The sequence below is a fragment of the Manacus candei genome, unplaced genomic scaffold (genome assembly GCF_025592945.1).
Source record: "Manacus candei isolate 608988 ecotype Guabito, Panama unplaced genomic scaffold, ASM2559294v1 h1tg000076l, whole genome shotgun sequence".
Taxonomy (NCBI): domain Eukaryota; kingdom Metazoa; phylum Chordata; class Aves; order Passeriformes; family Pipridae; genus Manacus; species Manacus candei.
In genome coordinates this window covers 6005400-6028681 of record NW_026138124.1, presented here as the reverse complement: position 1 = coordinate 6028681, position 23282 = coordinate 6005400, and the positions used below count along the sequence as shown (strand labels likewise).

At 48.8% G+C, this 23282-nt stretch overlaps 1 protein-coding gene and 1 long non-coding RNA gene across 3 annotated transcripts; one reads left to right on the top strand and one right to left on the bottom strand.

Annotated features, from left to right (window-relative positions):
* Positions 1-13102: 13102 nt before the first annotated feature.
* On the bottom strand, positions 13103-15551 carry LOC127481067 (uncharacterized). Its single transcript, XR_007908095.1, has 3 exons — positions 15247-15551; positions 13797-13903; positions 13103-13589 (listed from the first exon to the last, which is right to left on the bottom strand). It is a non-coding gene; the product is annotated as an uncharacterized LOC127481067 (long non-coding RNA).
* Positions 15552-15665: 114 nt separating this feature from the next.
* LOC127481061 (uncharacterized) lies at positions 15666-19376 on the top strand. 2 transcript variants are annotated; one of them, XM_051809905.1, is made up of 2 exons: positions 15666-15824; positions 18755-19376. In XM_051809905.1, exons 1-2 carry the CDS (start codon positions 15691-15693, stop codon positions 19224-19226), a joined length of 606 nt encoding a protein of 201 aa, XP_051665865.1. In that variant the 5' UTR covers positions 15666-15690; the 3' UTR covers positions 19227-19376. The 2 variants fall into 2 exon arrangements, with proteins under 2 accessions (XP_051665865.1, XP_051665866.1); XM_051809906.1 differs by having other exon boundaries at positions 15692-15833; positions 18755-19271.
* Positions 19377-23282: the final 3906 nt, after the last annotated feature.

The following is a 23282-nucleotide window of genomic DNA, read 5'->3' as shown; positions in this document are numbered from 1 at the left end:
GGACCCTGAATCTACACCAGCTAGGCTGCACTGCTGGGATATTTATCCCATGAAACAATTCCTGTTTTCTATTTCAGATGACTTGTCAACCAAAACTAAAGGGAAAAAATAGAAACTTTTACATCTGGAAGGAAAGTTATAATTTTCTTTGCACGAAACCCTCTGACTCAGTTCTCCAATGAATATCTCCAATTCACTAAAAGTGCTTAAGTGTTGGTTTTAGAAAGTTCATCGTTGCTTTTTGGGAATAATCACTTTGTGGAGAAAGCTGTTTATACAGATAACCACCATCCTTCTCTCGGTTGAAGCAGCAGCTGTTGTGGGAGACAGCTGAAATGGCAAACACACTCTCACCCAATCCATCACCCAGACACGAGGAAGGAAGAGCTACTTCAGTTAAAGGACAATGTTTGCATAAGGGGAGCTAGGCCACAAATCAATTCCCACTGGAAGTCAGGAGAAGGTTTGAACCAGAGTGGGGGGCTCCTGGAATGATCTGCTGATGGGAGCAGGGGATAAGAAATATCACCCTGCCCTGAGGTGGAGCCGAAAGAGGTGAGGAGGTTCAGGCAGCAACACACACGATGGTGCTGACTTCGACTTGAGCAAAGCAGAAAGGTCTGATTTCATATTTCTGTTTCATGCCAGAGGTCTCTGGGCAGCCAGAGCTCTGCCTAATGATCCGTGCTGGATGGAAAGAAACTTTAAGAACATTTGCTATTGAATTTCCATAGTCTTCCCCATCCCATTTGCATTTAAAACTGGCTTTCAGCTGCTGTGCGTGGGACAAGACACATTTCTGCTCAATACCCGTCCAATTTTCCCTGTTGTGGATTCAGGCTGGTGGCACGGATCGCTGTCAATACAGATGGAGTTGCCTGAGAATCCAGAGTTTTCTGGCTCAGAGAAATCTTACCGGGAAATAGCTGCAGTGGTACTGAAGGCTCTGATTGAGCCAACACATGGCAGGGCGAATATGGGGGTTCTGATTACTGAGAAACAAAATGATGAGAATCTGGCAGGTTGAATCTTTTCCCTTTCAAAACTCCTCAATTTCTGGCCCCGCCATTAATAGTTATTCCCCGGAGAATTGATCACAAGTAGCAAGAAACATTTTGCTTCAGCTATTTCAAGGCATTATTTTTCAACATTTGCAGTCGCGTTATTAAAACGCTTCAATTTTTTAAGGAGAAATTGATTTAGGTTTTAAAACAGCTGAAAAAGTCACTTTGAATTTGAAAAAAATAATAAAAATCCCATTTGAAAATGTCAGAGTGGCTGAAGAGGGAAAGCTATTACAGATGATGCTGAGATGGCTAAAGCCTCTTTCAGTTTAGTCTTTACTAAACTGATCAGCTGTGAGTTGGTGTCCAACACAATTAACACTGAGGAGTATCAGGCTGGGAAGGGACAGAGGAGTTTGGAGTGTGCGTAGCTAGGGCAGGTGTTTTCCAGCCAAGCTGTGCCAGCTCCATCCCTGGGCACAGGTAGAACCACTGAACACGATTCTGGAGCCAACACAGCGATCTTTGAAGAGGTGACGATGCAAAAATGCAGGAAAGGGCCGGTGCAACACCTGCCTTTGCGGAAGGGGAGGGAGGAGAATGAGTTCCCCTCAAATTTTTGGCAGTGCTCTGAGAGCAAACAAAGCCTGAGCGAGCACCTGGAAGAACAGAGGAAAAGGAATAACAGCCAACACGAATTTTGTAAAGACCAAATTAGGTCAAACCAATCCAATTTCCTCCAGTTACAGGGTGGCAGGGCTGCTGCTGGAGGAAGATGCAGGAGATGTCATCTCTCTTTACTTCAGGAAGGCTTTTCAAGCTGTCCCCCATGACATTCTCATCAGCACGCTGGGAAACAGCTTTATATGGCAATTTGGCTGTACCTAGAAAGGGATTATCAATGGTTCCCTGTCAGACAGGAGGGATGTGTCTAACAGGAGTCTCTCTTGATCTGGTATGATTCAATATTTCAATTAACCTCCCGGATGATGGAAGAGGGGAGATGTTTATTAGATCTGCAGAGGGCTCGCCCCAGGAAAGGCTGTTGACCCTTCGGAGGACATGAAACCAAAATCAGACCAGAGTTGACACCCAGTGATGGGAAACTGGAGAAAGGGCCTGAGATATCCTGTAAAGCTGGTGAAATTCAGGGAGGACCAGAGCACAGCTCACACAAACACCAGATGGGCTACAATGGGCTGGGCAGCAGCTCAGCAGAAAAAGATCCAGGGCTGTATTTGATGGGAAGTGGAACAGACTGTGGCAATAAAAGGCAAAGGGTTGACTGCAGGGTTGCCTTAGAAATGGCTCAGAAAGAGCCTTCTCTGGACAGGGAGTGAAATACAGAAGCCTTCTGGGGCTTTCTGTCCTGATTTCTGCTCAGTGGTTTGGGTCCAGCAAAGGCAACTTTGGCTGCCACTGGGCTTGGTTTAAATACACGGGTATTTCCGCCAGGAAGTTTCCAATTCTCTTTCTTCTTTCTGCAGAGCAGGGTTTCCATTCCGTGTCCAACGCTGCCTCCCTGGCTCTTTTGATCTTTCATGTGGAGCCAGGGATTAATATCATTTCAACACCATTTTCAGAAAAATCAGCAAATTGCATTTGCGTCTCACCGGAGGCTCCAGGCTCCGGAGCAACCTTCTCCTTCAGGGAGACACGGAGTGATGGGACCAGTCCAATGGGCTGAGACCAGAAACCTGCCAGGAGAAGGAAGATGCACAGTCTCTCAGCTCTCAGTGATGGTTCTATCCTTTAGCAGCTCTGCTGTAAACAGATGCCGAGCAATAACTGTGCGTGCACAAAAAAGGCTGGCGCTAATAGATTGTACTGCTTGTTGCTACTCTGCTAAGAATGTCCTGCTAATTTTTTGTTTTCACCAAATTTTCCACTTGAAATATGAGAGCGGAAATGAAGCCGTGAGCTGCATCAATAAGGAGAGGCAGAGCTGGGCTCGGACGGGAGCTCGGAGCTGCCGGCATTGCCTGCACGGGGCCCGCAGAACCATAGCTCTGATTCCCACCCAGACCCTCATCCCAGGCTCTGACAACCATGGAAAAGGGAGGATGGGGCTCAAAATCCTAGTGGGAGGTAGGGCTTCTTCCTCACAGCCTTGCAAATATTAAAAAAAACCCCAACAAATAAACAGCAAAATAAGACTAACCAAAGAGATGCAGCCCAAGCCTGAGAAATAAGGAATGATGCTGCCAGTCTTGGGAGACAGGAAGCTTCTCTGGAGAGGGGAAGAAGGATGATAACAGAGCAAACACTGCCATTTCTAGTGGTCTGGTGGCTGAGCTTCAAGGTCAAGCTGACAAAGGCAATTTGTTTCAAGCAAAAGCCAAACTTTTTGTTATCCCAGCACACATTCCTCCAGCCGTATTTCACACAAAGCCGCTGTCCCTGTGCAGTCAGAACACAGAGAGGACCCCGACGGCAGAGCCACATCAAACTGTGCTGCCATTCAGCAGCACCCAGCACGGAGATTTAAGGGCTATTGTGGAGAAATCCCTTAAATCCATCTGTGTAGTGTAGGAACAAGAAAGGCAAATGGGTAACTGGGAAGCATTTGGACACAGGGAAGGAACACAGATCGGAAGGGCTGCTGGAGCTTTACTGTACAACTCTAGGCGTGTTGTTGCTGAAATCCCTGAATCCTGCCATTTTCAACTGGCTAAATTATCTAGGAAACAGCAGCAGGGGCAGCTCCCAGCTCCTGTGTTTAGGGGATGCTCGTGCCTGCCTGCCTGCCCAGAGCACATGGACTTGGCAGGGCAGAGGATCCAGCCAGCAAAGCACCTGGGGGGGAACCTGCAACCCAGAGCTGTCACAGCTGGATTCCCTTCTTGGGAACCACCAAAAACTACCCAAGTCCCAAATCTGGGAAGTCATGGGCAGCTGGGTGAGTGCACTCAGGGATCTGGGTGAATGCACAAGGATCTGGATGAGTGTGCACAGGGATCTGAATGAGTGCACAAGGATCTGGATGAGTGTACACTCAGGGATCTGGATGAGTGCACAGGGATCTGGGTGAGTGCACAGGGATCTGGATGAGTGTCAACAGGGATCTGGATGAGTGTGCACAGGGATCTGGGTGAGTGCACAAGGATCTGGATGAGTGTACACTCAGGGATCTGGATGAGTGCACAGGGATCTGGGTGAGTGTGCACGAGCAGCTGCTGATGAAGAAGGAGTAAGTGAGAGGCAGAGCTTAGAAGTGTTTAAACATGCAAACACACAAACCCTCTCAACAATCAGCACGGATGGAAATATTGATGGTTGCATTAAAAGTAAATATATTTTTAATTAAATAATTTTCCCCTTCTCCATTCAAGGGGCGTGAAAGCACTCATAGAATTAAACTGCTGCTTGAATTTCTCTCTCTCTCCTGTGACACATGCCAAGACTAAGATTTCTCCCTCTGCCTTCCCACCATCGACATCACCCCACAGCACCATTGGCTTTTGGCTCTTTAACCCCTTCCTGGCATCCCAGAAAACATCAAGGTTGGAGCACAGCAGCCGATTTTCTCCCCACTTCTCCCTCCTCCTTTCCCTCAGTCCCTGCTCAGGCATGGCTCTGAAGGGCTCATTAATCAAAAGGCAATTAATTCCCCATCATGGGGGCAAATAACAGATACAGACGTTCAATAGCTGCCTTTTTCCATGCTTGAGTGTTTCTCTGATTCCTGCAAACTAAAATAAAAAGGAGGCAAAGCAAAAGAAACACCAAATGATTAAACGCTTCATTAACACCCTGCTAAGGCGGGGAGGCCAAGGCTGATTTATCTCTGTTGCCAAAGAGGCAAAAGAGTTCAGAGGTGTCAAAGTTGTTGCCAAAAGTGGGGTGCAAATTGGGGTGGTGAGGACCCCTTGTCCTGGAAGGTCTAGTGAGCATCAGGCATCTACAAAATGGGATTGTTTCATCTCAAAATGGGTAGGTAAAAAAAAAAAAAATCCCTTTTTCTTCTATCCTTCCTTGGTCCCCAGGCTTTGAGACAGGACACTGCTCAGTCTGTCTCCATCTCATCCTAAAATGAGCCCCCTGCTCTGCTCCCAGCACAAGGCCCCGGGCTCTGTGAGGAACATTCCACACCACACCACCAACCCACTGCCCTGGAAATACAAGTAATGAACAAGTTCCTGATGTGGGAAGGAAGCTATTGCTCCTTTTAACTCTGTTGGTGAGGAGGCAAGAGATGACTAAGAGTTTTGATACATAGAACTGCAGGTTCTCCCAACCCTGGTGTCCCAACCAATTACCTGGTGATGGCTGCCTGTAGAAAAATTAGGAGTGAACTATTGTGTTATTTATTTAATCAGTGAACTTACAAAAAAACAGGGCCCATGATTCAAATGCTCAGTTGGTATCATTAATCACGGTTTGTAGCAGAAAATAATTTTATATTATTAAAGCAATTACCGTGTAATCATTTATGTTAGCAAAAATTCATTAATCTTTATTCATTATTCAATCAGATCGCATTATTTTAGCCTATTCCATCTATCTTGCCATTTCACAGGGATGCCAGAAGAGATGGGGAAAAAGTGACAAAAGGAACTTTTTATAATACTAAGCTATAAGGCTTGGCAGAAATTACTTCTAAATATAATTAAAGGCATCATATCTGCAGGAGGGACAGAACAAACACTGTCCTCTCCACAGCATTTATTTGCTGTTTCTCTACACCTCGAGCTGCAATTCCCACAGGGCTCAGCATTCACAACTTGGAGCAGGGTATTTTTTTTCCCCTCTCTTTTATTCAGTCACCTGTACAAACTGCCAGATTGTGTGTTCAGGGACCAGCAGCTCTCCCTGTGAGCCTGATGGGGAGGAATATTCACCCAAAGCAGGAGAGCAAAGTGTGGTGCTCCCCATCAAACCCGACCCACGGCTGCTCTGCTTGCAGTTTGAAACCTCGGGGTTTGGGGTCCCACAGCCACAACTAAACCTCCCCCAAGAAAAATCAAAGCTGTGGAGGAAGCTGAGCTCTGCCAGTCTGGGTCAGGCTCTTATCTGCTGGCAAGCAAAAAGAAATTGGCACGATTTTTTTTCTTCTTTTTTTTTTTTTATCTTCTGAGATGAGTGAAACTGCAGCGCTCATTATTATCGTTATTTTCTTTAATAGTCGAAGAGGTTACCGAAGATCTTTTGATTTTATATCCATGAATTTATCTTGATGGGTTTTTCCTCCATGGGAAAAAAAAAAAAAGGAGGACAAAAAAGCAAGTTTCTCCCAGGAGACGGCTGTTCCAGGCTCCTTACATGTCATTCATTTACAAACAGGGTGGCTAAGCCCTGTTTTGGTTGATGAACAGGTTTTCCACTAGTCCCTCTCCCAAGGGAAACACAAATTTGCCTTCAAAACATCACTGCAAAGTAGGACAGTGCTGTTAAAGCTATTTTGCTGCTAAGAGAGCCTGAGCAGTTTGCCCAAGGTAGCTGAGGGGGCGAGTGATGGATCCAGGAATAAGACCTGGGTGTCTAGTTTATCACTTCCTTGACACGCTCTGGAGTCAGTTTTTCCCAAAGATCAGGGGCAACTAAATGTCTCCTGGGCTCAGGGACCATGTCCAAGGCCACGGGGGTTTGGGCTCTGGCTGTCCCACGCAGAGCACCAAGTCAGTGCTCGAGCTCCTGTTCCCTTCCTCAGAGCTGCTTCACAAGCCAGGAGGACGCTGTGCAAGGCAGTGACATCTCTATGCAACTTCCCTGCAAAGTCTTTGTGCCATAATTCTCCATCATTCTCCTTTTACCCCTTTTCCCCATGGCCATAGAATTGCAGCTCCTGCTTCCACGTTACTCCGGGGCTGCATCACTGTGCTACAAAACTGGCACAAGGGGAGGGTCATCTGGTCCCAGTGTTCCTGGTCTTGCCCAGCAGTGCCCAGGAAACTCAGCCAGCTCTCCCCAGCACATGTTGGCACAGCACCACGGGGTCAGGAAAAATGATCAGCACGGAGGGACTGACTCCCATCAACCCCGAAAGCCGCGATTTGGACTCGGGAGGCAGAAGCAGCAGCTCCGATGGATGCGAGAGGCAAATCAGCAAATAATCAAAAAAAAAAAAAAAAGAGCAATATTGTTTTCCTTTGGAGCATGTAACAGGTTGTCATGGGGAAGGCGTGTGGGCTTCTTTGCGAAGGGAGCATCGCTGACGACCTTTGGGTAGCGTTTGCTCGGAGCCAGCTGCTGCATTCAGCACATCCCTGGGCTCTGGGAATCCACAGCCTCGCGCTGCTGCGGCTGCTCGGAGCCAGAGGCTGCTCAGCCCCCTCTTGCTGCAAAACCTGCCAGACCTGCATCCCCACGCTTCTCCCAGAGCCAGGAGAAACCTCAAACACGCCATCCTGTTGTGTAGTGCACCATTACAAGGAGTAATGTTTTTAAACTAAATGGGGAAGACATTTTTTACAATGAGGGTAATTAAATACCGGGCACGGGTTGCCCAGAGAGGTGGCAGATGCTCCATCCCTGGAGACATTCGGGGCCAGGTTGGATGGGGCTCTGAACAACCTGGTCTAGAAGAGGATATAACTGCTCATTGCAGGACTTGATGACCTTTAAAGGTCCCTTCCAACCCAGACCCTTCTGTGTCTCAGTGATCCTCGAGAGCTGGGCTAGAGCCTGGCATCGCACAAAAGTCGCTGAGTCCCTGGAAAGATAATAAGCAGGAGGAATATGCCCCAGATCAAGTCTGCAACAGTCCATGCCATGGTTCCTAAGGCCATAACTGAGCTGGAGCACCACACCACACATTGTGTCACAGCACTGAAGCCGCACTTGGCTTGGTGGTTAAAGCAGAGGATCAACAGCCCGTGTTTCTTTCCCAGTTCTGGCAATGATCCACCCAATAATTTCAGGGCTTCAGCTACTTATTCCTTCATTTCCTGGGAAAACTGCAGGAGAGAAAGGCTTACACCCGGCCTCCACCAGAGCCTGGAGATACGGAGGTGGGATGTACAGTCTAGACAGGGCAGCCAAAGGCTGGTCTGCTGGGGACACGTGGCACAGGCCACACAAATTAGCTGTAGGTGGCAACTGAACCCAGGCAAAGCAATGCCCAGAAATCCCAGAAACCAAAGTCAGCTGGGGCAGGAGGACATGAAGCTGTAATGTACAGGGAAACCAGCCCATTCTCAAGCAGTGCTGTGTGTCTGTCTGCAGAAAAGCAGACACTTCCTGCATATTTTCCTAGAAATGGAGCCATCTCTGGGATGTGCTCCCAGGGCACCTCGGGAGGGAACACGGACTCTGGCAGCCATCAGGAGTGGATGTTGCTCAGCACGGGGCTGAGCTGGGTTTTGAGGTTGAGGCAGGAGGTCTGACTGCAATCACATCTCCCACCCATTTTTTGCAGGCTTGTGCATCTGTGGTATGCGCTGGAAGCAGTTAAAGAGATTTTGATAGCATTGCTGGGAGAAAATGAACCTGTTAATGCTGCTATTTGCTGCGAAAAGGATTCACGCCCAGAACACTTTCTCACAGCAATGATCATTTTTAGCTGTGAGAATGAATTAGCCCTTCCACTGAAAAGCTATTTGCATGGGAAAGAGGTCAGCAAGGAGCAGCAAAGCGATTATTTGGGGGTATGGCCCTGTCCCAGCCTGGAGGAGACGTGGGTTTAATTCTCATTTTTAACTCTGAATTTCCAGCCACCCTCTGCACCCTCGAAATCTGTTTATGCAAGGGCATCACAAGGGCTTTAAACATACCTGCAGATAACCTGCTGTTCCCTTCCTGCTAATAAAAGCTCTGGGTTTATTTTGCAGGACTGGTTCATTTAATCATCTTCAGATTGCCAAGTTTGCTTACAGCAATTTAATGACAAAAAGTGTGAGATCAGTGTGAGTAACACCAGGCAGCTGCTCCCCAGCAGCCCCTTGGCTCATCCCAGCCAGCCCTGCACACAGCTCTGCTCTGCAGGGCGATCCACCTGGATCCAAGGAAGGGCCACACTGACTTCTCTGGTGGGAGTTAATTGCAGGCAACATTTCAGCAGGAAAGAGGCCAAAATGCTAATTATCCCTCTGACCCTTGTTCTGAGCACACCACCTGCCTCAGCAGGGCACAGGGAGAGGGGCTGGTTTGGTCTCCAGGGATGGGATGTGCCTGAAAAAGGGATTTATCACATTTTGGCCCCACCGGTGCTCACACAGAGATGCCGGAGCTTCCTCCACTCCTCCAGCCCTCCCATGCCCAGGCTGGGCTCCCATGCACGTGGCTGTTCATCACAGCTCTTCACCCAAGGCAAGGAGACCTTCATAAGGCAGGAGCTCCCAACGGGACAAGAGTCCAGAACAGATATTGCCCAAATCCTGACCAAGCACCGGGGGCAGCATCCAAGGCCGGCTCCTCCAGGCCGGGCATGATGAAATGCAGGTCTTCACCGACTCTTCATCTGGCTCTGGTACTCCCCCATTGGGTGGTAAACAAACTTTTCTCAAGCACACCATTTATTTCCTTCTCCCGCCTTCCTGCGTCACTAATTATCCGAAGGAGATTGATAAACCCGCCAGTTGCCGCGCTGGTTACAGGTCACTTAGCGTCGTAATAAGGAGTGCAGGAATCAATAGCCATAAATAGCAGCTGGGAATCAAATTCCCTGAACAGTACTTTAAGGGAGGAGAAGGTTTAATTATGCCATTGTCTGGCTTACTTTGCCCTGGAGGAGCGGGACGGAGCTGAGGGGAGGCGCTCCCAGAATTCAGCCGGTCCTTTATATCTGGGCCAAGGTTGGAGAAGCTCGTAGGTAAGGGGATGTTGAGGACTCTGAGAGTCTTCCACAGGCAGCACAGCTTCTCACCACTCTTTGCTGCAGGCAGGATTTTAACACTGCCTGTGCAATCCAGAGTGATTAAAAACCAGGCTGGTGGCAGCCAAGAAGGAACAGGTGGAAGGCACACAAAGCAGTAAATTGACATTTTTTTCCAAAGCAAACAAGGGTTGAGACTTGGGACTGACTCAGCCATGCACTGAGCTCTGGGATGGTCCCCCTGAGGATGGCCCACAGGTTTTAGATGCAGAAAGAGGGAGGCTGTTTGCTCTCACAGGGGTTTGGGATGATGGAGTTGGAGGCACACGCATGAGCAGCTCCCATCGCTCAGATGTGCAGTTCCAGCAGGAGTGGGAATGACTGCTGGAGAGGCTGAACAGGGGAAATGGCTGTGTTAGTTTTTATTACTGCTAGTGATAAACTATAATTTGCATGTTTAGCAAATCTTGCATGCTTTTGCAAGCTTGCAAAGTGCAAGGCTTTGCTATAGCCACATAAGTGATGGCCTTTTGGGAAGAGGCACATTGGTCAAACACTTGTACACGGCTCCAAAGCTGGGGCAAGCATGTGAAAACTTCCACAGGGATCAGTCTTTTCTGGGTATAAAAATTTGTGTCTTCAACCATCTCCAAAGTGTTTTTTCTTCCTGGTGGAATAAGGTCTGGAAATGCTGTCAGGCTCCAGCTCACATGGGAATTCTTAAGGAGGAGTAGGGAATTCTCCCTGGTCCTCTAACCCAGCTGCCCCTCTCAGCTGCTGTCCCGTGTTTCCAGAGGAGCCAAGTACTGCAGGACTGCAGGTATGCCAGGTCTCCCCCACCCTCTCTGCTCTGGGAAGGCTGGTGGATGCTCCAAGCAGAGCACAGCTGCCAGGCTGGAACAGGAAACCAGCCAGCCAGTTCCCCACCACACTCTCCCAACCATCAGGGCTCCAGCTGGGGCATGGAGGAGTTTCACCCCAGGAAAGGATATTGGAGAAAAGGCCAAGGAGGATTGGCAGCCTTTGCGTTTCTGAGATAGGCTTTGCCTTCAACAGCTGCTCCCACACCTGGACACAACCTGGGCTTGGACAGCCCTGTCTGAGTCCTCTTGCTGCTGTCACCCCAGGTTCCCAAAGCCCTTTGTTACCCCTGGAATCGCCCTGGCACTGCACCCATCTGTGTGTCTCCCCTGCAGCACCCGCTCTCCTCCCAGAACTCTCCTGCAGAGCCCCATCGTACTTCTCCAGCTATCAGGGTATAAATATGGTGTGAGATAAATATTGTCACGGCACATTACCCTGGTCCTTCCTCACCAACACACACTGCAGACAGAGTTATGCATCTATTTATGTGTGTATATATATCTAATTATACTATACAAACTGTATATCCAACTGTCTATTGTGTATATTTAATATAAATGCCAGCTAATTGCCCTCAGTAAATATATATGGGGATTAACTGTATTGACGTTAAGTTTACTGGTAATCTCCTTGAAAATAAACACACAAAATAAAACAAACACATAAAAATAAAAGTAGAGGACATCACAGTTTTTATGTGTGGCTCCTTCCACCGCGCGCAAGGCTGGCGCTTTGCCAAGGCAGAGAGCGCTGAGGTCTCTGATACCTTTTCCAAAGGGCTCCCCCGGGGAGCTGTTGGCTCACGCTGGAGGTGTTTGCAGCCGCGGGAGCCCGCGGAGCCCCCGTTTGATTCCCGTGTGTGCGGGAGGAAGGGCTGGGTTGGCCCGTGGTGTGCTGGCCGACAGCTGGGCCGGCAGATTGGCGATGGGCTCCGGTGCCTTCCAGCCCGAGGTCGCCGCCTCGGATACGGCCCCGCTCGGCACTGACGGGCAGTCATTAGGGCCGAGCAGATGTTTGATTGCATGTGTGAAATGGGCTGGGGGTGCTCGGGCAGGTGGCCCTGGTGCAGATCAGACCCTGTTAACCCCCTCAGCCGAGCGGGCACTGGCAGCCCCTGGCCCTGCACCGAGCCCGCAGCGAGGACAGCAAGGGGGTTTCTCCTGCAGTCAATAAAATCCTCTCCACAGGACAGGCCACTCATCTCCTGCATCTTTTTCGACCCCAGAAAGAGGTGACACTTGGCAGCTTTGTTTTTTGGTGGCGTATCGTGCGCTCAGGGTGCACAGGGATCGGGACAGGTCAGCACGAGGACATGCGCTCGGGGCAGTGCTGGCACAGGCTGATGTGGGGACAGGGATGGTTTTTTGACTCCACTGTCAGAGGTTTCAAAGAAGAGGGTAGGCAACTCCTGCTGGAATTGGCTCTTGCCAAAATACTCCCATACAGCTCATTATATCACAGGCACAGTGTGCAGGAGGAGTTACACAGGGCCCAAAGCAGTGGACTATGTGGAGAGTTCCCCATCTAATGCCTCACATCTTCCCCTGCTCCGTTTTGGCCTCAGCAGAACCCCCTGACAATGCTAAAGCTGCTGTTTAACGTTTTGCCACATTATCTGTCTGTGCAGCCCTCCCAGCTGCTGTGCTGCTAATTATTTGGTTGTGATAATTTCTGTCCTGCTCCTTCATGCTGGCAGTGACTGTGCAGCCACTCAGGAACAAGGGACCTCATGGAGCTTTCAGCCTGGATCCAGAAGGGATCCAGCCTTTGACCCCTGCCATAAATCCTCAGTTCTTGTGATTTGATTTTTTTTACCACCAAGATGACTGTTCCTTCCTATCCACCTTCCTCAGATCATTAATTTATTTAATCCCACGCCTCACCGGTTTGCAGGGCTCTGTTTTCCCGGGAGGGCTTGGGAGGGAGATCCTGTTCCAAGGCCTGTCCAACGTGCTCTGCAGAGCTGCCCCACTGCAAGGGGAGAAGTCACCCAGCCAGTGCTCTCCATCCCTCCTGTCACCCTTTTTACCCTCTCCTCTGGCCTAGACACTAATCAAGGGAAGCTGGGCATCCTGCAGCCAGTTGTGTTTCCTTTCTTTCCTACCTCTTCACCACTTCACCCTGCCAGGTGCCTCCTTTCTCTCTGCAAAGCCCTCAGGGAAAGGCTGTCTTGACTATTTTGAGCCCATATGTTAAATTGATGTTCTTGCTGCTCTCCTGGATCCTGGGTTAATTGACAGGAGCAAAAGGCAGAGGGAAGAGGCGCTTCTCCAAACACGCACACATGGGTGCACACAGCAGCCTCGCCTGGCAGCAGGACAGACGGCTCCTGGATCTCTCCACTTGCTCTAAATTTCAGAAATCACAGAATATTCTGAGCTGGAAGGGACCCACAAGGATCATCAAGTCCAACTCTGCAGTGAATGGCCCACACAGGGATCAAACTCAAGCACCATGCTCTAACCAGCTGAGCTAAGCTCAGGGTCACTGGACTTGGAGATCTGTCTGTGGAAGTGAAGGAGGAGTGAGATGGCAGAAGTGATGACTCAGAGGTGTCACCTGGTCCTGGTGTCTGGAGGGGCCAGGGTTTGATGCTATGAGAACATCTCGGTCACCCACTCAGTTCCCACAGTGCCACCTCTCCTGGGTGCCTGTGGTTATCCTGTGATGGACCTAAACTCGTCCTCCTTGAAGAACTGCAGCAGCAGATTTGGAGCTGTTTTCCCCCATTTGACAACCTCTCCCCAAAGTGAGGGTGTCTTAGGCTGCTCCCAGCCCTCTGCCTTGCCCACGCAGCCTCTGGTTTCCAGCTATGGGAACGGGCTGATGCTCCCGTTCCGTCCTTAATGCCCTCCTTATCCTTACTGCCCTCCTGTTACAGCCTCTGTGAATCAATCACCAACACGCATTCTCAGAAGAAAATCCATGTGCTCCATATGGCACTGCCTCCTTCTGGCTTCCAAAGCGAGCTGCAATAAAATGCATCCGTCATTCACAGAAGCTTTGGACAAGAGCAACTTGTTTGGCAATGAGAAGAGCCCCACCACCCCTCGGATCTTAATTTGATGGGTCTGGGAGCCAGCAGATGAATATCTTAAATAACTAATGGTGACTCAGAGGAGCGTTAAACAAAGATAACATTGTCACTTCCTCTCTGCTCCTCTTTTGTTTCTTACTCTTCAGCTTTCCTGCCGGTTTATTATCTCTTCAGTTTTCCTTCTGATGATCTTGTTACTATGACAGGTTGTGTATTATCTTTGGCAGCTTCTTGCAAACGTGTGACCTGTTGCATCAATGCACGGCAGGAATAAACAAGAGGAATGCACACAGAGGAGTGCCAGCACCCTCGGGAGGGCTGGGAGTGCAAGAGGAGGGCTCTGTTTGCCAGCTCGGGGGGTGTGGTGGGTGAAGGGGGTGTGTGGTGAGCTCCAGGTGGGAGACACTCTTTCCACTAACCCCTTTCCAGTTTGGAGATTCTGAAACTGAGCCTCCAGCAGTCCAGAATCTGGGCTGCCTGTCCCACAAATCCTGTTCCACAAATTGGCATTGCTAAATACTTCCTAAGGCTCTGTCCCACAGCAGCCCTGTTTTTCAGGGGCCGGGGTGATCTGTGCTGCACCACATGAGATCTGCAGATAAAGGCAGCCTTGAGAAGCCCTGGGATGAGCTGATAATACCAGCCAACACCACTGGCACCACCAGAAGTGCTCACACTCAGAGGATCGCTTGCTCATTTATTTCAAGGACGTGCTGATTGCCAGGTTACCACTTCACGCTGTTATTTGGGTATATCCAGTGCCTGTTAGTCACTGCTGGAGATCTCCAACAACCACCCTCCAAGCACTGCACAAAGCCAGAACCCAGCAGGACCATCCCAGCCTCCTCCTCAATAAAATACATGTCACAATGGGGATCACCCGCTGCAGGAATGAACCACCTCCCTCAGATTCCAGGCTCGTGGTTCCCGAGGACCAGAACTATCCAGTTCTGCCCATGTGATTGGCAATTCTTGGTATTGCAGAAACATCTTCAAAGCTGAGAAATGTCTGGATAAAAGGCTCTGGTCTGGTCTCTCGTTTTTTGGATACGTCAGTAGAAGGCCTTGGGGAAGCAGGAAATCTCATTAGGAATTAACTCGGGATCAAATACGACCTCCCAAGTGATTCTGAAAGGCCAGGTCAGTTTAAGGGAAAACTGCTTGATGAACAGAGCCACCTCAGACTTCTTTGAAGAAAAGCACTGCATGAAATTTTGATATTACTAAGTATTTAATAGATCTAATTTACAAAGCACTGTTGCTCCCAATTCCCAGAGTGCTGAAAATCCTGCAACCTATTTCTTTACAAGTATGACTTCAAGTCATTCATGGCTTTTAATGCAGCAAGCTGCTCAACAGCTGCAAAAAATGTTTTAGGACAGGGAGCCTGAGCCCTTGTGAAGTGCACCAGGCTCTGCTGTACCTTCAGCAAGCCAGGAGAGTTCTGTAGCTCTGTTATGACATGAGGTACCAGGGTTTTCACACTCAGCCTGGAAGCAGCATTAGCACAATGTGTGAAGTCATCATAGGGATCTTTGCTCACTCGAGAGTTACCCCAGGACAAGCAACCTCCGCTCAGGGGAACTTACAGATTAAGAGAGCTGCCAAAATGCCCCCAAATCCCACATTTACAGGAATCCCACAGCCATGTGTGAGCAGGTGTAGCATGTCACGAGCATTCAGGTGTCCCTTTGGGTGATGGCTGCCATGTGACAGAGGGAACTGTGACACTGTTAGTGTGAGCAGGGCTGGATCCACCCTGTGACCTCAACGCAGGAGTCCTCAAGCATCCCATGAGACAAGCGCTCTCCAAAGGACATGTGACTCCCATGCCTTAACTAGAGGACAGTGACACCTCCAGCCAGGTGGTGAGCAGTCCTGTGGTTCATATGGTCCTCAGACCCCTCCCGTTCTGGCCGTGCACACCCTCCCCACAGAGATAAAGGCACGCTGCACTCGCCCTGGTGCCACACAAGGTCACGTCTTGGTCCTTTGTGATGTGGAGCCCAGAATTCCGCTGGCGTGACAACGGAATGTTGCAACAGCAACACACAACCTCTGCCAGAATCCCCCAAAGCCAGGGTGGATACCATCCAGCTCCTTGTGGAAGTGTTCTGAAGACATTAATTGTCTGTCAGGACCAAACAGAAAAGTATCCAGGATTTCGGTGAGTCCTGTAAGAACATCAGGGTTTTTTAATAAATATTTGAGCGGCTTTTCCACTTCTGCTGGGTCCAGGGAGGCCAATGCTGAGAGGAGAGAAGTCTCTGTAAAGCCTTAGGTCCTTGGGAGTGGGAGCAGTGAGAGAGCCGACTAATGCCAGTCAGCTGCCATCCACCCATCGCAACTGCCCTGCACACACATTCCTTGCTGAGAGAGTTTTCCAGGCTGCTGCTTGGTCAGAACCACTCTCACTGAAGCTTTTCTTACAGAATCTTGGATTTAGAAGACCTCATGTTTGTTTCCATGCTGGTGAGCACTGGCAATAACTCCAGGCATGCACGGTGCTGTCCCTGCACACTCTGCTGCAAAGCTCAGCAGCAAAGGGAGGGCACACCCCCCTCTCCTGCTCCAAACTGCTGCTCAACGGGTCAGCCAGAGCCTTCCATCACAGCACAAGCCTCATGTCCTGTTCTCCACCAGGAGATTTGTTTAAAAGCCAGATGTTTGCTCAGGGAACTCAACTGGAAATAACTTGCCTTTGACAAATCTCTTACCAGTGAAGGCTGCAAGCACCCACAAATAGTTTACACAAGTGCCTTGATCAATGACACACAGTTTCAGAAGCTTTCTCAAACCAGTCTCTGAACATTGTGTGACAGAGCCCATTTAAAGAAGGCAATAAGGATGTTTAAAAAAGAGCATGACTCCCCCCAAAAAACAACTAAAAAACCCCCAAACCAAAATCCAAAAAACCCAAGGAGTTTCCCTTTCATACCAAACGCTTATGAGGAATTAGAAAAAAATTATTTCTGTGCATGTTGGAACACAAATAAGAAGATAAAAGTGAAACCCCTGCTTTTGCCACTTGGATTTCATTTTGACCGAAGAATAACCTCTTTTTTTATGGTTAATACTGCTGGTCCCCCCTGTTCCTGTAAGCTGGGGAAAGGGAAAATATAGAAGAAACATGGGGCGTGGGGGGGAAATCACTGCTTGCTTTACTTTTGTGGCTGTACTGGGCTTGCTTTTCTTTTGGAGGTTGAAGCAAACACCATATTAAGTGAAATAATGGGATAACAATGGTGAGAAAACAGTAAGAAAGTCAGGACACTTTCCCCAGGACTTGCTTCTTCTCTGCTTGCGAGGCTGAAGCTGTGGAGGCACATCCCAAGGCAAACTAATTTGTATTTCTTACCCCAAAAGGCAGTGCAGGAGCAGGGATGAAGTATCTCCATCCGTTAAGCTACTCCTAGGGTTTGCCACCTGAACAGGACACACTGTTGATCAGCTCCAGGGGGGCCAAAAGGACTTCTGGGAGCAAGTTCTGATCCTCTCTAGGAGGCAAGGCCAAAACATTGCCAAACTAAGCTGGTTGGAATGGTCCCTGCCTCTGTGATTAAGGGGATTCATAAATATTCAATGTTTCTTGGCAGCTGGGAGTGCTTCACTTGTTCCAAGTATCTCAAGGGGGATGGGAAAGGCAGAATGAGCCTTAGTATTTCTGACACCCCGCAGAGACAATGAACCGGGGAAGGAGAGTGCTCGTCGTCTTGCAGCAAAACATTTCACGTGGGGTGATTTTAATAATTCAGCCCTCGACTGGTCTGTTTAAATGTTTGATGCCTGTGAGTTGAGCTTTAAGATCCAGCCTCCTCTGGATCTGAGGGGCTGGGCTCCAGGTGGGTGCCGTGTGCCTTCCCCAGTGGTGGATTGAAGGTGTTCCCACGGCACGGCCCGAGTCTGAGAGCAGGGATCTCTTCCTCCACTGCGTGAAATTCCAGTGCTCTCACACCAGGGGGGAAAACATCAGCTACCCCATTCTGGTTTGTGTTTGGAAGAGAAGGAAAATGTAGTAATGAGGAATAAAGATAAAAATGCTTGATTACATTCTGCTCATATTAGGGACAACCGAGCACTTGGACCGCAGAGGAAGGTGCTTTTTCTGGATTTCTGGACAAGCCCCAGGATATTAAGACCTCCTGCTCCCACACAGTGGAGTTGCTATGCTTGTATCTCCTCTGACTGACCAGATTTTGGCCATTCTCAGAGACAGGACACTGTGCCAAACATATTCTGAGTTTGCCCAGGTTGGAAGACGCCAGCATTCAAGGAACCACAGCATTTCTGCTCTCCCAGCTGCTGGCATGTTACCACATTCAGAAACTCTCTGTCCCACAGCTAGAGTTTGCCATCAGCTTTGTTCATGAGAGACCCTTCACTTCCATGTGAGATCCTGATCTTGCAAGCCCTTATCCTAAATTATCCATGAAATGTGTGAGCATGAGTTATGCATGAGATGAATTATCCATGAACAGGGTTGGTCGCCTTCTCTCTTTGTCAACTCTGTAGGTTCCAGCCAGGTATCAAAGTAGAGTAGGCTGGGCTTTCCCCCCCCTCCAAGAATCTGAATTTTACACAGCAGTGTACAAAACCTGGGAAAGAGCTTAAATATTCAGTGGGTCGTGGTGAAAGAACACAGAAGGCTGTCTGAGAGTGCGCAGGGTCAGCCTTTCCCCAAAGACGCAGTTTCAGATCCTAAATCCAGTCAGTGGTTATTCATTCCTGCAAAGAGCTCCAAGAATGATGGAGACAATTTGTCTGTCTCTGACAACACACTCCCACACCCAGGCTGGTGGTGACTGTAGTCATCTATGAACTGGAGCTTGGGATTCAAGGCCCTTCTCCGCAACAAACACAGCAGTCTTAATTTTGGTGGATATCTATTGATTTTGATGTGAAAGTCTACGATGGAGTTGTGTTACTGATCTTGAGGTTACTTGTCAAAGTTGGTCAGTTTAGAGAAGGGAGAGGGAAGAGAAGATTCTGGAAATCTGATATTTTGGGGGGAGGGATGTTCTGTGGGGGGTTTTGAGGACTCCTGACCACCTCTATCACCTACCACCTTGCTAACTGTGTGATTTATCCCCACACAAGGCCAGCAACAATGTCGGCACCAGCTCTCCAATGTGAAGCCAGGAGCCCCTCCTCATCACCTGAATGCACACCCTACCACACCTCCAGGGACATCAGATACATCTTCCTCAAAAGCTGCAGGAACATCCCTGCATTCCGCACCCTGGACGGTGCAGGCGCCAGCAATGTCTACCAAGGACCCACGTCCTGCCACCCCACGTTACAGCACTACCTCAGCACGGATGAAGACTCCTATTCCTCTCTTCCTCAGCACCTCCCCACCTTTGTCACCTTCTCCATGCGCCTGGAGAAGGAAGCCACGGATTTGAGACGCTCCCCTGGCTCCAAGAAAAGGCTGCCGGTGTTCCGCCAGCTGTGCGGAGAGGCCGTGGAGGAGCTGGAGGAGCTGCCCGGTGCCAAAGCACCCAGGGAGAACACGAAAGGCTGGAGGCTCACACAGGCAGCTGGGTGCTCCACCTGCAGCAAGGCATGAACTGACTCTGAGATACTGTCTGGAAAAATACAACATTAATGGTGTCCTTACATTACCAGGGGGTCAGTGGAGACGTGGTGTGAGCTCGGCTTCACTGACAGCCAAGGGCTGGGAAAACGGGATGGAAAGGGACAAAATTGTCTACCTGGGATATTCCTTCCACTCTTCTGGGTGCCATGGGAGACTGCCAGCCAAATACACTGGCAGCTTGTACCAGGATGGCCATCCAACTTTCACTGAGTCCCTCCAGCATGCTGGAAATAAAGGAAAACTTCCTTCCCCACATCCCAAAACCCAGCAACACCTCCTGGGCTGACACCCACAGCCCATTCACCGAGCATCCCCTCCAGCTGCTGAGCGGGAGGAAAATGTGTTGACTAAAGCACTGTGACAGAGCAAGTACCAAACGCTCTGTGGGAAAACAAAAACGTGAAAGGGAGAAGAAAGCAAAGGAAAGATCTCACATGAGAGTGCCTGGGAGGGAATTTGGGAGATTTTCAAGTCTAGAGATTGAAAAAATAGTGACAATTAGAAGAAATGCCCCACAAAAAAAAAAAAAAAAAAAAAAAAAAAGAAAAAAAGAAAAAGGTAATAAACAGGATTCAGGGGGGTTGGCACATGTATGATTCTTAGATGTGCTCCTGAAAGAAACTGTTTACATCTGGAAGATCACAGCCCAGCCTGACAGGATCTCCTGAATGGGAATGTGAAACCAGGCTGAGCAGAAAAGAGTGAAAGACAGTGGAAAGTGCAATGGTTTGAAGCCCAAAGAGGGACAGGATGTTACTCAGAGGACTTCAAGGAAAACAGGACAATCAGAAAACAGGAGGAAAACCAGATGGGGGGAAAAAACCTTGGAGAATGTTGGAAACAAGTTCCTCTGAGGGGGAACTTGTTAGGGAGAAATGATGAGTGTGCTGCTTGTTTGGGACCAAAGAGTAGAAGGCTGTGGGGTCTGCTGGGGAGGGAAAAAAGGGAAAAAAATTAAGAGTTTAAGTTAAAAGCTACTGATTATCCTTTACCTTGGGACAGTAACAGTGGCAGAATCCCGCAGGGATTGATTGCAGGTACAAAAACCAGGCTGTAGGGTTTTCAAAGAGAAGTCTTGAGTGATTGTCAGAGGTTGCTCTTGCAGGGCCAAGAGCACGAGAGGATGCAATCCAACAGGCTCATCAAGGGCTGATGCCATGAGAAAGGTTTGAGGATGATGAGCTATTCGAAGGAGAAGAATAATTGCCAGAGAATAAATTCCCACTGGTTAAGTTTGGGTGTTAAGTGCTGAGACTGAGGGTGAAAAATCTCTGAGGAGCACAGTGAGAAACAGAGGGACATGGAGATACCACATAACCACCAGAACTATCTCCATACATAGGGAGAGGAATCAGACTATCAAGGATAGACCAAAGGATGGGGATGGGTTATGCTGATAAAAATAAAAGTTGTTTGGGGAAGAACTCTGCGAGGAGTTTGTAGGTCGTGCTGTAGACTGAGTTTAGATCCCCCCAGTCAGAAAGGGACTGAGTCATCATGGAGGCTTTAATTTTTGAGGCACAGATTGCAGAGCAAATGTTGCTTATTGCAGGCACCACTTATTCCTGAGCACGATAATAAACAGACTTTGTCTCCAAATGGTTACTGATCCAGGACGACACAAGGCTATTTTAGTAGTATTTCAGTGAAAGTGAAGACATTACAGAAGAGGTTGACCTAGAAAATAAACACGGGTCCAGTGATCAGAAGTCGATGCCATTTAAATTAAATGGAAGGAGATATTAGAACAGGTCAGTAGCTGGGGCCATCCATGATGAATTAGCATATGAAATTACCAGCATGGCAACAAGGAATTTTACTGCCTCTAACAAACTGGGAGTGGAACCATATGCCTGGAGTTTACCAAACACAGCACCCACGCTCGAGGAAATGGGGCAGGAGCAGCCGTGACAGCTCAAGAGCCTTTGTTCTGACCTCGGGAGTTCGCTTCCGTTTCAAGCCAGTTCTGGAGGTGAGCAGAGAACTGAGCCCAGTGTAATCAGCTTTTATGGAGGACAGGTCATGTCGTGCTGGCTGGGCAAACACATCACCCAGCGGCCACAACCCACACCCAAGGCCACACTCTGCAAACAGGATCACACAGAGCCTGAAAAAACAGCCAAAATTTCCCCCACTGAGGAGCCCAGGAGCAAAACCACCTTGAGAGAGCTGGCGACAGGCGCTCAGGGTTGGTGCTCCTCTGATGCAAATGAGATTTCTCTGGTAGACCTTGAACTGATCTGTGAGGACATCAGTCCAAATCTAGGGACACTGTCTGGCACCTTCTTTGCAAAGGAACCAGTTCTTTCAGGCATGAGAAGCCTTGTACATCTAATCCATGTGGGCATCTGCATCTCTGCAGGAGATGGATTCAATGAGTACAAGTGAAGTTCCTCAAACAGTGGCCAAGGGACTCATCTCTTTGGCATTTCCATTGATGGATTTGGCATAGACAGACATATTGAATTTAGGAAGATTGCTGATTCCCCAAAGCTGAAAGGAATCTATTTCTCCTGTGGGAGAAATTAGGTGACCTTGAGGAACAGCAGTTGCATGAAATCTCCTGCAAAAGGAGCTTCTTTCTGCTCTAAGCTGGGAGCTCACACATTGGGAACGAGGGAGGGAGGGAAAGGCAGAGATGAACTTGCCTCTCAGGGGCTGACGATAAATCTCTGATGTAATGTGGCTCTAAAAAAGGCAAATTCGATAGCAGAAGGTGTCAGGGGAGATATTCCCTTTAGAGAAAGCCAACAGCTTCTGTTGTGGCACAAAGCCCCAAGGAGGCCTTGTTTGGAGTCCTGTTCCAACTCCAATCAATCATGTTCAATGGAGATTAACTGAAACCAGGACAGGTGGGAGAATGGGTGGGATGAAGATCCTTCCTTGTGGACCTGCAAGAGTTTGGCAAAAGGTAAACTTTGCAACTTTTGGCAAAAAGGGGATGGAGCTGCTGCCTGAACAAAGAGCCGAGAGAGGAGCATTTGAGGAGACAGGGAAAAGAGTTACTTGAAGTTGGCATCCGTAGAGATGGAGATAAAAAGCCCAAGGATATTCTTCAGTTGGAATTACAGGATCCTTCACCATGAAAAGAGCAAATCTGTGGGACACACTCCAAGCCAGAGGAGCAAGGGAGGAGGAGCTGAACAAGAGGACAGATTTGTTGAGGAAGGAGGGGATGTAGCTGTTATATCTCACTGAGGGGGATTTCAGGTCGATGAGGTTGATGACCAGGAGATCCTGAGCAGCACACAATCTGTCTACCCCTGAAACAGCCAGTTGCAAGATGCCTATTTTATGATAGTGCTGTCATGTTGGTGTGAATATTTGGGGGTGTGCCTACCAACTGCCTGGAAATTTGCTCTGGATTCTAGATTTTCTCTTCCTGAAAGGCAGGCCTGTTGCTGAGATCTTGATAACTGGAAAAAAAAGAGACATCTCTTTCTTTCCCAACATCAAAACTCTACCAGCTGGCTGGCCTATCATTGCCTCTGCCAAAATCCTTCAGAACCCAGCACAAAGATAGTTTCATCCTCCCAGTCATAGCTTTTTTAGCCTCTGTTCTTCTCATGCAGGTCTTCATCTTTTCCCCTGCTTTTCTTCCCTTCCCAGTCATCAGCATGCAAAACCCTCTACCTCCTGCTATTCCCCAAATGCCTCCCAAAACCAAGGTCTCCACAGGTGCCTTATGCATGTGTGTGAAGAGCAATCAGTGCCTCACCTCCAATAATTGGAGTTGAGAGATGAATTTGATCTCTGCTGTTCTGCATGTGAGGAATGAGCCAGGGGGCTGAACTCTGCTGAATGTGACGTGCTTTGGAGTTTAGGAGGCTTTACAGCACAGCACAGGGATCAGGACATCCTCCAGGGACTGGTGTAGGACACAGGCACACACCTCTCCCTGCCTTGGTGGCTGCACCCTGTGCTCTGCTCCTGCCCTCAGAGGGACAATGTCTGCCCAGCTCCTTGTAAATTAAAACCACTGATTGCTCTAAAGCTGTTTTATTCCTCTGGCCTTTGGCAGTGATG